General features: G+C 42.9%; 1 protein-coding gene across 1 annotated transcript in view; it reads left to right on the top strand.

Moving 5' to 3' along the window:
* Positions 1-13604, top strand: part of LOC120042006 (lysine-specific demethylase 7B-like) — a 50707-nt gene extending 37103 nt beyond the window's left edge. The window contains exons 5-20 of the mRNA XM_038986881.1: positions 740-881; positions 1806-1992; positions 2212-2374; positions 5982-6069; positions 8233-8339; positions 8435-8526; positions 8781-8867; positions 9137-9379; positions 9610-9734; positions 10038-10240; positions 10325-10419; positions 10511-10656; positions 10831-10979; positions 11086-11144; positions 11348-11636; positions 11764-13604. Coding sequence (XP_038842809.1) covers positions 740-881; positions 1806-1992; positions 2212-2374; positions 5982-6069; positions 8233-8339; positions 8435-8526; positions 8781-8867; positions 9137-9379; positions 9610-9734; positions 10038-10240; positions 10325-10419; positions 10511-10656; positions 10831-10979; positions 11086-11144; positions 11348-11636; positions 11764-11852 — 2264 coding nt within the window. The 3' untranslated portion in view covers positions 11853-13604. The remainder of the gene's footprint in view (positions 1-739; positions 882-1805; positions 1993-2211; positions 2375-5981; positions 6070-8232; positions 8340-8434; positions 8527-8780; positions 8868-9136; positions 9380-9609; positions 9735-10037; positions 10241-10324; positions 10420-10510; positions 10657-10830; positions 10980-11085; positions 11145-11347; positions 11637-11763) is intronic.
* The last annotated feature ends 1290 nt before the right edge of the window (positions 13605-14894 follow it).

The raw sequence follows: 14894 nt of genomic DNA, 5'->3' as shown, positions 1-14894 counted from the left end.
CTCTGCCTTTAGCTGTTCCCTGACATCAAGCGGTGGCCAGTGGGGCCAAACAGGGCTGGGCTTGCACAACTACCAGCTGTCCTGGTACTGCCCCATGTCTGTTCCCCGCTCCCTCCTCCGCCATTTTCTATTTGCCGTTTGCCAGTTGTATACAGGTGAGGTTATTTACACACATGAAAGACATTAACCAACTCTTACTAGGTCCCCTCCAAGCCTTCCCTCCTCCTGTTGTTGCCTTCATCACTGGGAGTACAGTAATTGGATCTGGAGAGATTGCTTTCGATTTTTCAATGCACCTCCTCCAGTGGGGAGACTGCAGCAGCACTGAGGTATCCATCAGAAGTATTAGGGGGGGTTATGAAAGTGTCAGCAAGCTTAACGCCTTGCAGCCTCCATCATTGGACAACTGCGCTTGAGAACTCTAGTGGCTCTGACTGGCCCCGTGGCTGGGCTGGGGGAGAGGGCAGGGATTGGACTGGTTTGACTATACCTGGTAGAATTCAAAATGTTACAGTATTTTTTTTTGAAAGCAGAGCTTAGCATTTATCAGTCTGCTGTTCTGTGATATTCCATCATGAATCACACCTAATAATATGGCTGTAATATAATTTCAAATCCACCTGTCCTTACCTAACATGCTACATTCAAGTGTTAATGCCTGTCCTATCCTTAACTGCCCTTTAGGCCTAACTGCCTCCCACATGGCATAAATCATCTGATCTGACGCATTCTCTTGCAGGTGGTGACAAAATCGTGGATGTCATTGATGTTGCCAGACAGGCAGACAGCAAAATGAAGCTTAGAGAGTTTGTCAAGTATTACTACAAACCTCATCGGCCAAAGGTGCTGAATGTGATCAGTCTGGAGTTTTCAGACACCAAGTAAGTATTGGTTACTTTTCGCAGTTAACACATGTCCTGCTGCTGATTTGATCATTGTATAATTTGGATTGACTTTAGTATTTTCTGGCTTCACTAAATATTCACCATTTATAATTAGAATATTTGTAGCTAAAAGCACTTAATACAATTGTTATAGATTACCTGCTATGATTTAGTGAATACTCCTGTGATTCAGTGACATTGTAGGACTATAATAATGTCAAAATGTATATTCCCCATGCTTGCAAGTATAGTAGTGAGAGGAGATGAGCATTGCACTCCAAACAGCAGGGATGCAAATTCTTGCTGAGTTCAGAAGTACAGCGCTGACGGCACTATTGAAGATATGCTGTCTACTACAGACAAGCAGAAGGGATCCCCTGCCCACAGGCACCTTGCTTACAGCCTATTTAGAGAGACGGAAAGGGTTGGAAAAAAATATGAGACTAAGCTTTGATCCTTCATAACTGAGCATCAATGTTCTACCAGGCTTTACAGTGGAAATTATCATTTGAAAGACTGTATTTTTTTAGAAAAGAATGTGTCTTGTCATCTGAAAAGGTGTCCTCTGGAGGAACCCCATTAGGGCCGACTGATTTAGAACCGTCAGCTCTGCCTGATTAGCAGGCAGGGGGCGATGAAGCCAATCCCCCTACGATAAGACGAGGCCTCAGACCTGTTGGTGGGTGATCTGTAAAACAGAAAGCGAAAACGGCAAAGAGGTGGGGACAAATGCATTATTTTAAATGAATCTCATTGGTCAATACCTGGCTGATTGGTGAACAGTGATCTGAAGGTGTCGCATGACGAACGGTTTAGCCTTATTAGTGCGCAATGATGGATGTATTGAAAGATGAGTCGCGTGACAAATGACTCTGCCTTACTGGTAGAACATCCCTAAACTCTCATTTTGTATTCTCTCAGGATGGCAGAGCTGGTGGTAGTGCCTGATATCGCTCAGAAGATGTCCTGGGTGGAGAACTACTGGCCAGATGACTCCTTCTTCCCCAAGCCCTTTGTTCAGATGTACTGCCTGATGGGGGTGAAGGACAGCTACACAGACTTCCACATAGACTTCGGAGGCACATCCGTGTGGTACCATGTACTCTGGGTAAACTGTGGAATTGCTGTGCTCAGCATATTGTATATCTTCAGACCGCAGCGTATCCCTTTTGAAATATGTGCAACGGTTAAGCTCCAGAGTTGTTCAAGTCTGTTTGCTTTGGCTATGTAGTCTGACAGCCCAGCATGATTAACCACAAATGTTCCCCTCAGATACGTTACTGTACATTTATGTTAATAATTAAAATGTTTAATCTTTGTCCTGAAGGGAGAGAAGATTTTCTACTTGATCAAGCCGACCCAGGATAATCTTGCACTATACGAGGTGTGGAGTTCGTCCCCCAATCAGAGCGAGGTGTTCTTCGGGGACAAGGTGGACCAGTGCTACAAGTGTGTGGTGCCGCAGGGAACCACCGTCCTCATCCCCACAGGTGAGGAGCGATTACGTTTCTGCAACTGTCTCCGTTCTCACCTCAGGACAAAATGTGTTCATTTTTTATAAGGAACTGTTTCAACATGCCTCATATACAGCACTATATTTCCAAAGCTCTGCTTCAGGGCATTAAAAAACACAAGAGCCATAAGGAGCCGTAGAGCTGTTTTTCTATTTGGCACTGAGCGGACCAGCTAGCCTTTGATGGTGTCTCACAGGAAGGCCTGTGTGATTTGTGTCTTCAACTGTAAATGCCGAAGGGCCTGAGTGAACCACTTTGTCACCGTGGACACCAGAACCACATGCCATCTTCCTTCCGTCAACTGTGGTTCACAGAACTTCCTCACATCATATGGTCCTCCCCACATCATATGGCAAGTCAAATAGGTGATGCTTTATTTATATACATACATACACACACACACAGTGGCTTGCGAAAGTATTCACCCCCTTGGTATTTTTCTTATTTTGTTGCCTTACAACCTGGAATTTAAATTGATTTTGGGGGGGGTTTCTGTCGTTTGATTTACACAACATGCCTACCACTTTGAAAATGCTAAATATTTTTTGTGAAACAAACAAGAAATAAGAAAAAAAAAAATGAACTTGAGTATGCATAACTATTCACCCCCCCAAAGGCAATACTTTGTAGAGCCACCTTTTACAGCAATTACAGCTGGAAGTCTCTTGGGGTATGTCTCTATAGGCTTGGCACATCTAGCCACTGGGATTTTTGCCCATTATTCAAGGCAAAACTTCTCCAGCTCCTTCACGTTGGATGGGTTCTGCAGGTGTACAGCAATCTTTAAGTCATACCACCGATTCTCAATTGGATTGAGTTCTGTGCTTTGACTAGGCCATTCCAAGACATTTAAATGTTTCCCCTTAAACCACTCGAGTGTTGCTTTAGCAGTATGCTTAAGGTCATTGTTCTGCTGGAAGGTGACCCTCTGTCCCAGTCTCAAATCTCTGGAAGACTGAAACAGGTTTCCCTCAAGAATTTCCCTGTATTTAGCGCCATCCATCATTCCTTCAATTCTGACCAGTTTCCCAGTCCCTGTCGATGGGAAAACATCCCCACAGCATGATGCTGCCACCAGCATGCTTCACTGTGGGGATGGTGTTCTCGGGGTGATGAGAGGTGTTGGGTTTGCGCCAGACATGGCATTTTCCTTGATGGCCAAAAAGCTACATTTTAGTCTCATCTGACCAGAGTACCTTCTTCTATATTTTTGGGGAGTCTCCCACATGCCTTTTGGCAAACACCAAACATGTTTGCTTATTTTTTTCTTTAAGCAACGGCATTTTTCTGGACACTCTTCCGTAAAGCCCAGCTCTGTGGAGTGTACGGCTTAAAGTGGTCCTATGGACAGATACGCCAATCTCCGCTGTGGAGCTTTTGGTGTGCGGCCCTCTCTTGGCAGGTTTGTTGTGGTACCATATTCTTTCAATTTTTTAATAATGGATTTAATGGTGCTCTGTGGGATGTTCAAAGTTTGGGATATTTTTTTATAACCCAATCCTGATCTGTACTTCTCCACAACTTTGTCCCTGACCTGTTTGAAGTGCTTCTTGGTCTTCATGGTGCCACTTGCTTGGTGGTGTTGCAGACTCTGGGGCTTTTCAGAACAGGTGTGTATATGTACTGAGATCAGGTGACAGATCATGTGACACTTAGATTGCACACAGGTGGACTTTATTAACTAATTATGTGACTTCTGAAGGTAATTGGTTGCGCCAGATCTTATTTAGAGGCTTCATAGCATGCACTACTTTTCTGTTTTTTATAATTTTTAGGAACAAGTTATTTTTTCATTTCACTTCACCAATTTGGACTATTTTGTGTATGTCCATTACATGAAATCCAAATAAAAATCCATTTAAATTACAGGTTGTAATGCAACAAAATAGGAAAAATGGTGGATGAATACTTTTGCAAGGCACTGTGTATGAGATATATATATATATATATATTATCCAGTTTCTCTTTTCGTGAAACTTGTTTTTTTCACTAGAGGGAAACCACATGGCTTCCCACAAAGCTGCTTTTCCCAGTTGGTGTGCTGGGGCGTGTGAAAGCTCTCTGGGCTGATGATGCTAGCAGACACTGTGAGATTACGAGTGGCTCCCTGCTGGGAGAGCTGCCCGGCCCTGGTCCATATTGGGTCACGCTCATGGTCCCTCTTCACCAACCTGTCAAATCGCTCCCACAGGCCCCCAGTACGCACACACAGACCCTCAGTATATAAATGGACACAACCAGCATTCTTTAATATGCAAACAATGTTAATCCCCATGTAAAGACATTGTTTATCAATGCCCCACTAAAGCATGACACTCATAAATAAGGTAGCCATGAGGCGGCAGGTAGCCTAGCACTTAAGAGCGTTGGGCCAGTAACTGAAAGGTCGCTGTTTCGGATCCCCGAGCCGGCAATGTGGAAAATCTGCCTTTCTGCCCTTGAGCAAGGCATTTAACCCCCAACAACTGCTCCCCGGGAGCTGACGATGTGGACGTCGATTAAGGCAGCCCCCTGCACCTCTCAGATTTAGAGGGGTTGGGTTAAATGCCGCGTATGCAACTGACTAGGTTTTCCCTTTCCCAATCTCAATGTGCATTTGGGTGGGCTTTCCAGGGTGTTTGCCAAAAAAAGCAAGGTAAGGATGTTTCACAATTTTCCACAGGGAAAAATGTAATGTGTTTCTAAGTACATAGAAATATATTTGTTGTATTACTCTATCTCCTGACATTGTAGATGAATGTAACTGAAAGAACAGTTCAGCTAAAGAGAATTTTAGAGTGGGGGATTGTGCCAAGAGTGTGCAAAGCTGTCATCAAGGCAAAGGATGGCTATTTTGAAGAATCTCAAATATAAAATATATTTAGATTTATTTAACAAATGTTTTGGTTACTACATGATTCCATATGTGTTATTTCATAGTTTTGATGTCTTCACTATTATTCTACAATGTAGAACATAGTAAAAATAAAGAAAAACCCTTGAATGAGTAGGTGTTCTGAAACTTTTGACCGGTAGTGTATGTTGTAACATAAACCATTTCAGACACTTTAATTATCACGGGAAGCCAAAGGCCCCCTGGTAGGGAAGGTCAGTGTTGGGCTATTGATGGCTGGTATGTAGGCGACCTGCAGACAGGCAGTGGTTGAGAGAACCCCATCTGGTATCAGCCATCCATATAATCTCTTGAGCGGCTACCATCCTCTCTGCTGGGGCCACAGCAGCTCCCTGTTCATCCTCCATGACAGAGCATTTATTATGTTTAGGGTCCACCGGCACAGCACTGTCACACCTGTTTGGCTGCACTGCTGCCACATGGAAGGATATATCCTCTGGTGTAATAATACAATCCTTTCCTAAACCCTTTGTGTCTTAAACATACAACTGGAAAACAAGAATTCCAAAATGTTCCAAATTTAAATGTTTAAATGTATTGCATGCAAAGCAGGTTTCAGAGAAACTTGAAACTGGAGAGGGTGATGGATTGATTTTCAGTTGGCAGACTGTTTGCCTCGTGCTACTAGCCTTTTGATCCACATCGGTAGGTCAGCCGTTGATTTGGTCCATCCTCCTCTGTGTTCCCCAGGATGGATCCATGCTGTTCTCACCTCTCAGGATTGCATGGCGTTCGGTGGGAACTTTCTCCACAACCTCAACATAGGCATGCAGCTCAGGTGAGCACCTGAAACTGCCCCACTGGCCTATGCGTATTTTATTAACTGTCTTTATTGGTATTAACCTAAGTAATAACATTATGAAATGAATGGCCAAATACACCGCTGTTATCTTCTCTTTTTAATGGCCAGTGATGAAGTAGTGGTAGAATGTCTGTATGGTTTGACCGTGATCCCACTGGGCACAAACTAGATGAATCAATGTTGTTTCCACTTAATTTCAACAACAACAAGAAAATGTAATGAATCAATGTGAAAAACTGATTGGATTTCAGGAATGTGTGTGTGTGTGTATATACTGAACAAAAATATAAACACAACATGCAACAATTTCAACATCCATATAAGGAAAATATGTTGATTTTAAATACAATCATTAGGCCCTAATCTATGGATTTCAAATGACTGGGCAGGGGCGCAGCCATAGGTGGGCCTGGGAGGGCATATGCTCACCCACTTGGGAGCGAGGCCCAGCCAATCAGAATTTGTTTTTTCCCCACCCAAAGGGCTTTATTACAGACAGATACTCCTCGGTTTCATCAGCTGTCCGGGTGGCTTGTCTCAGATGATCCCGCAGATGAAGAAGCCGGCTGTGGAGGTCCTGGGCTGGCATGGTTACACGTGGTCTGCGGTTGTGAGGCTGGTTGGAAGTCCTGCCAAATTCTCTAAAACGACATAGGAGGCTGCTTATGGTAGTGAAATTAACATTCAAGTCTCTGGCAACAGCTCTGGGGAACATTCCTGCAGTCAGCATGCCAATTGCGTGCTCCCTCAAAATTGAGACATCTGTGGTATTATGTTGTGGGACAAAACTGCACATTTTAGAGTGGCCTTTTGTCCCCAGCACAAGGTGCAACTGTGTAATGATCATGCTGTTTAATCAGCTTCTTGATATGCCACACCTGTCAGGTGGATGGATTGTCATGGCAAAGGAGAAATGCTCACTAACAGGGATGTAAAGAAATTTGGGATGAGTTGGACCGCAGACCAACAAGTGCTCAGCATATGTGGGAACTCCTTCAAGACTGTTGGAAAAGCAGACAGTGGGTTAACTGCCTTGTTCAGGGGCAGAATGACAGATTTCTACCTTGTCAGCTCGGGGATTTGATCTTGCAACCTTTCGGTTACAAGTCCAACGCTCTAACCACTAGGCTACCTGCCGTCTACCTGTGCTGCGGCTCGGCCATGGAAACCAATTTTCAAGTTACCGACAAAGTTATTGTGCTGACGTTGCTTTCAGAGGCAGTTTGGAACTTGGTAGTAAGTATTGCAACTGAGGACAGGCAACAAAAAAAAAATTGGGCACTTCAGCACTCGCGACCCTTTTCTGTGAGCTTGTGTGTCCTACCACTTCGCAGCTGAGCCGTTGTTGCTCCTAGACATTTCCACTTTACAATAACAGCACTTACAGTTGACCGGGGCAGCTCTAGCTGGGCAGAAATTTGATGAACTGACTTGTTGAAAAGGTGTCATCCTATGACGGTGCCACGTTGAACGTCACTGCGCTCTTCAGTACGGTTCATTCTACTGCCAATGTTTGTCTATGGCGATTGCATGTCTGTGCATTCGATTTTTATACACCTGTCAGCAACGGATGTGGCTGAAATAGTCGAATCCACTCATTTGAAGGGGTGTCCACATGTAGTGTAAAATGTTTAAAAAATTCTAAACTAGACATTGAACTGACATCTGTGCCCAGTGGGATGGGTCTCTGTTAGGGTGACCACATGTTCTGGACAGTCCCATATTTTGTCCCGCGCCACGCTACCAAACAATAATTTCCTGCATTTTATCAACAAATTTAAAATGCCACTAATTTACAAAAAAAGTTTGATTTGTCCTATATTTCAGTCAGAATTCCTATTCATTTGATGTGAATCGACATTCCAACCCGCTTATGACAAGACATATAACATAGGAATGTGTTACTGGTGATGTTAAACACTTTTAAAATCGTTGTTGAGATCTGATATTCTACGCAGCGCAAGAAGAGACATAGGTCAATGTCTTATCTTCAAACAATCACGTACTTACAAATATTAATGGAGGCTACTAAACTGTCCTGTAAAATCGTCCCGCATTTGAGTATTTTAAATGTGTTCAGCCTAGGTCTCAGCCCTGTGGAGCTGTGTTTGATCTCCATTGCTGCATCCTCAACTACAGGTGTTATGAAATGGAGTGGCGGTTAAAGACTCCGGACCTCTTCAAATTCCCTTACTTTGAGGCAATCTGCTGGTACGTGGCCAATAATCTACTGGAGACACTAAAAGGTGTGAGAAATACCACTCAGCGGAGGAGTTTGTTGCTGTTTTGGTGATGTGACTTTCTGCACTTTTTTTCAACATCCTTCTCATATGATTCTCAGAGTTACGAGAGGATAACTGCCAGCCCCCAGTCTACCTGACAGATGGAGTGAAAGCCTTGATTACTACACTGAAAAACTGGCTGAAACGAGAGGTAGGATACTACAGAAAACCAGATTCTCGTTGGCAAATTGGCTTCTTGTCTGTGCAACATCTGACTCTATAGAATAGAACATTTGGTCACAATATCTACATTCTAATGTAATCTACATTGGGCTCCTTCAAGGCCAATGGTGGGCAGGTTGTATCCGGTGTGATGGTATGATCTGGCTGGGAAACTGTAACCACCATCTGCAGACAAGACAGTACAAGCCCCTCATTGTCCCCCTGCTCTCTGCCTCTCCTCAGGTCACAGAGCAGGCCAGTGAGGTCCCGGACCATATCAGACCCAACCATCTGATTAAAGAACTCACAAAGGAAATCCGCTACCTGGAGGTAAGGCCCAGTGTGGAGACAGGAAGGGGAGAGGGCCTCAGGCTGTTATGTGAGAACATAAAGGAGAATAAATTCTCAGTGACTCACAAGGACACTGAAGCTTCTTACTTGGAGCTGGTTGTAAACATTTGTGCTCATTAGGTAAAAGTTGGCTGTCCCTGAATATTTTCCCTTTTCTCTTTATAAATACCAAGTCAAAAGCACTGTTTCTTTGAAGCTGGATATTGTAGCGTTTTGGTTCTGTACTAACTAGCATCTCTTGACCACAGGAGGAGGAGGAGCAGAGTGTAGGTAGCAAGCCAGTGAAATCTCAGGGATGTGGACCGTGCCCACTGATGCGGTCGACTCTTGACAAGGCTAGACATCATGCTCGCAGGACAGCCAGACGGCTACGGCACCACCACCACCACCACCATCATCACCATGCGCCCAAGACCCCCTCCAACCTGGAGATCCTGGAGCTGCACACGCGACAGGTGCTCAAGAGGCTGGAGGTGGGACCCTTTGAGGAGGTGAGGGCATTGACACACTACCCTCCCCCATGCTGCTTGTGTAACCCATCGTTTTTTAAATTATTTTATTTAACCTTTATTTAACTAGGCAAGTCAGTTAAGAACTAATTCTTATTTACAATGACTCCATTTTTTCTGGTTTATCCATGTCTTGGAGGACGTTACCCATACACTGAGGCTAGGTTAATTATAAACTTTTGTAAAAGTAAATCTCTATGCCCTTTTCTCAGGATGTCCCGTTCAGCTCCACGGTGATGGCCAAGTTCAATAAGACGTCCATGGCGTCTGCTGCAGCGGTGGAGAGGAGCCTGGACAACAACCTCCTTCTGGTGATGTGCAACGGCAGGATTATTAGGTGAGCTGGAAGAACTCACCACCTACTCAACACCCAACACCTCCAACTGGCTTTGACGATGCTCCGCACTGCTCAACTTATTGGCTGGAGCGGTTTCATGTTACAACTCAGAGCTGCTGTTGTGCAGCCTTAACATGTTAGGACGTACCACCTGCACTATGCAATCTTTACATGTTTCAACTCATCACTTAAATAAACTTGAACCTAAATAACAGGAGGTAAGATGGCTTTCAGTGCCATATGCTGTGATTTGTTTGCCTCTAGGCTTTTTCTCCTCTTACTATTGTGTGTATGTGTGCACAGAGATGAGCGTCGTCACACAAGGGTGAAGAGTAGTCCGGTGCGGGACGGTAAGAGGACTGGCGACCACCAGAGGGAAGGGCTCCTGGTGAAGACCGAGCTCAATGACAGCAAGCTGGAACAAGACCAAGAGAGAGAGGAGAAACCCAGCCCCCTCAGCAGTGAGTCTAACTGGTCAAGTCACCAGCTGTCAATCAACGGTTTAGGTAGGCTCATCTTTGAATGCACCAGAATTTCACGTAACATTTAGGTGCAGCTATTTAATTCATCCTTCTCTTTTTCCTCCTCAGAGTTTTTCGAAAGAGTGAATTCCGATCTCAGGAAAGGAGCCGTAGTGTACTCCGACATTTCAGACTCTGAGTCCGAAGAACGTTGCTCTATGCAGGTAGCTAATCCCACTTCCTCCCCAAGGCCCTGTCTCTCCTTCACACAGAACTGTTTAAGTTATAAAGGCTGACATCTGTGTGATTGTGCAGAAAAAGGACTCCTCGGGGGAAGATTCGGGGAGCTCCGAGGAGGAGGAAAGAGAGGATAAGGAGCATTGCAGGATGGCGCGAGGCAGTGTGAAGGACCTACACCAGGCCAGCCAGGCCCTTCACCACTTTGACAAACCACTCAAAGGGTACAGGAAGCATGGATGAATGGACCAAGTGGCATTCTTGTTCTAAGGATTCTGTATGCATCAATCCAATGCAATACAAATACAATGGGGGAAATTAGTGCATACAGTGCATGATTCATTCATTATCCAGTTGAGTTAAGAGATTCATTAAGTTGTTCCTATACTCGTTTGCAGACAACGCCCTACCTCTCCAACCACAGAAGAGGAGGCTATTGAGGGCATGCTGTCCATGGCAGGGCTGCTTTATCCTCAGCGACCAGAGGAGAGCAGCACTGCCCAGGAGCCCTGGTGGTCCAGCCTGGCTCATCAGTCCCCTGACAGTGGTACACTCCAGTCCTGAAATGCTTATAAAGTTCAAGATTTCAATTTGACTAAGCCCCTAATTCAATAAATTTCAGATAGTCAACTTTCTCTGTGTTTGTCCTGTAGGTGGAAAAGAGCCTGTGTCAGGGGATGATTCAGACAGCAACTCCACACTGAGCCTTCAGGTAATAATAATAATCAAGAGTGAATGGGTCATGCCTGCACATGCTGAGACTGACATCTCTTAAGTCTGATGTCTCTAATTTGAGACTACATCAGAATCACTCTCTGTATTTGAATTACTAATATTCCTCTTTAGGTAGCAATTTGGGATTTTGTTCAAAGAACAGCAGATCCAATTTAAAGTATAGTCTCCCCTTCCTTTTAGGATGAGCGGAGGGCACAGCAGCATGTGCATAAGGAGTGTCGAGCCAAGCTTAGCCAGAGGATCCAGGAGAACAAGAACTTCATGGACAATCAAAGCAGTGGGAGTAACAGTAACAGCAGCGAGGCCTGGGGTGACCAAAGCCCGTCTCAGGCTGCCTCTAGCCCCCTCCGCCTGGACCTCAGCTCAGGGACTGACTACCAGTACAGTGAGACTTCCCTGTCACCCCCCCGGCACCCCTCCAAGAGGCCTGCTCCAAACACCCCACCCATCAGTAATCAAGCGACTAAAGGTTTGACTCAATATTTATTTATTTCATCTAGCTAATCTATTGGAGTAGTAGCTGGAATTAGCATAGCATTATTCCTCTCTCACTCATCCTTTTGTTATTGATCTCTGTGCAATGTTTTTCTCCTCAGGAAAACGTCCTAAGAAAGGTATGGCCACCGCTAAGCAGAGACTAAGGAAGATTCTCAAGCTGAGCAGGAACAACCACTTCTTGCTATAGCACTCAAGACCCTGATGTCTACAGAAATAACTTTGAGAAGGGACAACTCGCCCCCCTGCCCATATACTCTTTCGGTTGTAACTCACATTTTACAAAAATCATTGCTTGGATGGATTGACCTTAGTCAGTTAACTTGAGTGCACTCTTTTTATTACATTTTTTGTGTGATTAATCGCATTGTCTGAAAGCGTTCAAAATAAACTGAAACATCCAAAATACATAATCTATACAGATAAAAACAACGATGCGATGTCCAAACAAGTTGACATTTAGGTTAAAGAAAGTGTGCTTTATCAATTTACCTGATTTGGCTAACCGTTACTTTGGACAAAATCAAGACTTGAATATTTTTGTAATGCTTTTCGTATAAAAAAATATAAAATTACAGCTCAATTTGAGCATATTCTGAATTTGCGATTTAATCGTGATTAATCACAGCAAATCCTGGAATTAACCCAATTTATTTTATCATTTGACAGCCCTAATTGGATAACAAGATAATGGATTTACAGAAGAAAGCACACAGTTTCCCATGGTGAAGTGTGTTGGTTTGGTCTGACTTAAGATCAAGAATGATGCTATGGTGTTTGAACTAATTTTAAATGGTGCTGAAGTGCATATTCATGTTATCCTTTCGTCTACCCTCTTGTTACAATCACCAGTGATTGAATTTGAGAGGGGGGTATATTTTGATGCAGCACTCCAGGCACCTCAGCCTCGCGGTATGTAAAAGCTATCTGTCGCTAATACATTAAGCCATTCCAAGAATACCTCTCCCAACACATTAAGTTTACAGGTTCTGTTTACTGAAGGGATTACGACTCCTCATTGCTCTATAGTTGGATCACTGACCATATCAAATGTGTTCCTTTGGGGCCACCTATTGGTCAAAGGAGGGCAGGAGCTTGAAAGTGCTGTTATTATGAAAGGTTTTTGAAATTGCAAAAAGCTATCAAGTAGAAAATGTACAGAATGTATAAACAGAAAATATAAGTTATCCTTAATTTATTTAACTTTCTCTTTTGGTGTTTGTGTTTTATTGTTTTTCTTTTGCTGGTATTGAATTATGTATCGTGAAAAAAGTTAATAATGGCTTTGATATGACAATCCTGTTACAATGGTTAATGTAACTGGTGTGTGATTATTTTTTTATATTCGCTAACAGGTTGTATATGTTGCCTCTATCACATTTGTATGGGTGGATTTAAGCAAAAATCTACTAACATGTGGACCTAAATTAGATTTGAAATGTTTGGGAGATGATACACATTTCTTATCTTCTAGGTCGGCTAAGATTGATATTATGAAATAATATTTGTCTTACTCGTTAGTATGAATTTTTTTATTTTTTTTATTTTTATAAATGTGTCTTCAGTGACACTGATAATTTTATAATTGTACAAAGTGTATGTGAGAAATGTAATTATGGCTACTGATCTAGTTATTGTTAGTGTTATGTTTATTTTCCCTATCACTATACCCTTGGCTTGAAAGACCTCAGGTTGGATTTTGAATTGGTGGTGTTTTTTTGTTGGTGATAATGCCAAAAATGTGATTCCCATGAATGGGCGAAGTGAGAGATTGCTCCTGTTGGTGTCTTTCTCAGGGACACATTCTCTTGACTTAAGAAACATTTATTTTTATTTTTATAAGCAACATGAAATGACCCATCATCGTTGACACTTTCTGATCATTGATTTTATTTACAAAAAAAAAGTTGCATTGGTATTACGAGTGTTACTAGGAAACCCCTTTTAGTTGTGACCTTGACTCCTTTTTATGGAAATGTAATTATGCTGCCTGTCTTCCCAACTTTCATTGGGAAGTTTGTTCATATATGTTGTCAATCGTTGTCACTTCAATAAGTGAATGATGGACTGAGGTACTATGTTACAACTGCTCAGGGCTCTTTGGTGGTGACTGTTTCTAGACTAAGAACTTTTAAATATTTATTTTATGGGCATTGTGCTACAGAGAATGGTTGCATCAAAAGAAGCAACCTCTTGAATACAAATCCTCTTTCTGCATTTAGCAAAGAGCATGCCAACAGAGGTGACCCCAAGTGAAGTTGAGCCATCTACTAAATCCTCACCATTCTTATATGCTATCTGCCAAGGCATATTGCACTAACTTCCAGGTTTAAGCATATCAAATAGCTTTAGATGCCCCCATTCAAGTATTTGTGACAGAACTGAGTTCCCATCATGAATTTACTTTTAATCCACACCCTCATGCTCATGGTGCCATCTGCCTGGCTACCTACTGTATTTAGCCATTGTGCTTGGGCTCCAAAAGTATTGGGACAGTGAATTTTTTTCTTTGTTTTGGCTCTGTATTCCAGCACTTTGGATTTGAAATGATACAGTAACTATGAGGTTAGTCAGCTTTAATTTGATGGTATTTTCGTCCATGTCGGGTGAACCGTTTAGAAATTACAGCACTTGGTGTACATGGTCCCCCCCCATTTTTAGGGGATCAAAAGTATTGGAACTAATTCACTTGTGTATTAAAGTAGTTTCAAGTTTATTTAGTCCCATATTGATAGCATGCAATGATTATATCAAGCTTGTAACTACAAACTTGTTGTCATTTGAGTCACTTTTATTGTAATTAAGAATTGGATGTTTCTAAACACTTCTACATTAATGTGGATGTTACCATGATTACGGATAATCCTGAATGAGTGAGAAAGTTAGACGCACATATCATTTACCCCCCCCCCCCCCCCCCCCCACAAAAAAAATGCTAAACTCCCCTGATATTAAAATGGTGAGAGGTTAGCATGTCTTGAGGGTATATTATTTGTGCGTCTAACTTTCTCACTCTTCATTATTCACAATTCATTCAGGACTATCCGTAATCGTGGTAGCATCCACATTAATGTCCCATGTTTCATGAGCTGAAATAAAAGATCCCAGAAATGTTCCATATGCACAAAAAGCTTATTTCTCTCAAATTTAGACCACGAACCTGTTTGCATTCCTGTTAGTGAGCATTTCTCCTTTGCCAAGATAATCCATCCACCTGAGGGGTGTAACCACA

The sequence above is a fragment of the Salvelinus namaycush genome, unplaced genomic scaffold, assembly GCF_016432855.1.
Source record: "Salvelinus namaycush isolate Seneca unplaced genomic scaffold, SaNama_1.0 Scaffold6, whole genome shotgun sequence".
Lineage (NCBI taxonomy): Eukaryota > Metazoa > Chordata > Actinopteri > Salmoniformes > Salmonidae > Salvelinus > Salvelinus namaycush.
Note: the sequence above shows the minus strand (reverse complement) of the source record. Positions and strands in the feature narration are given on the sequence as shown.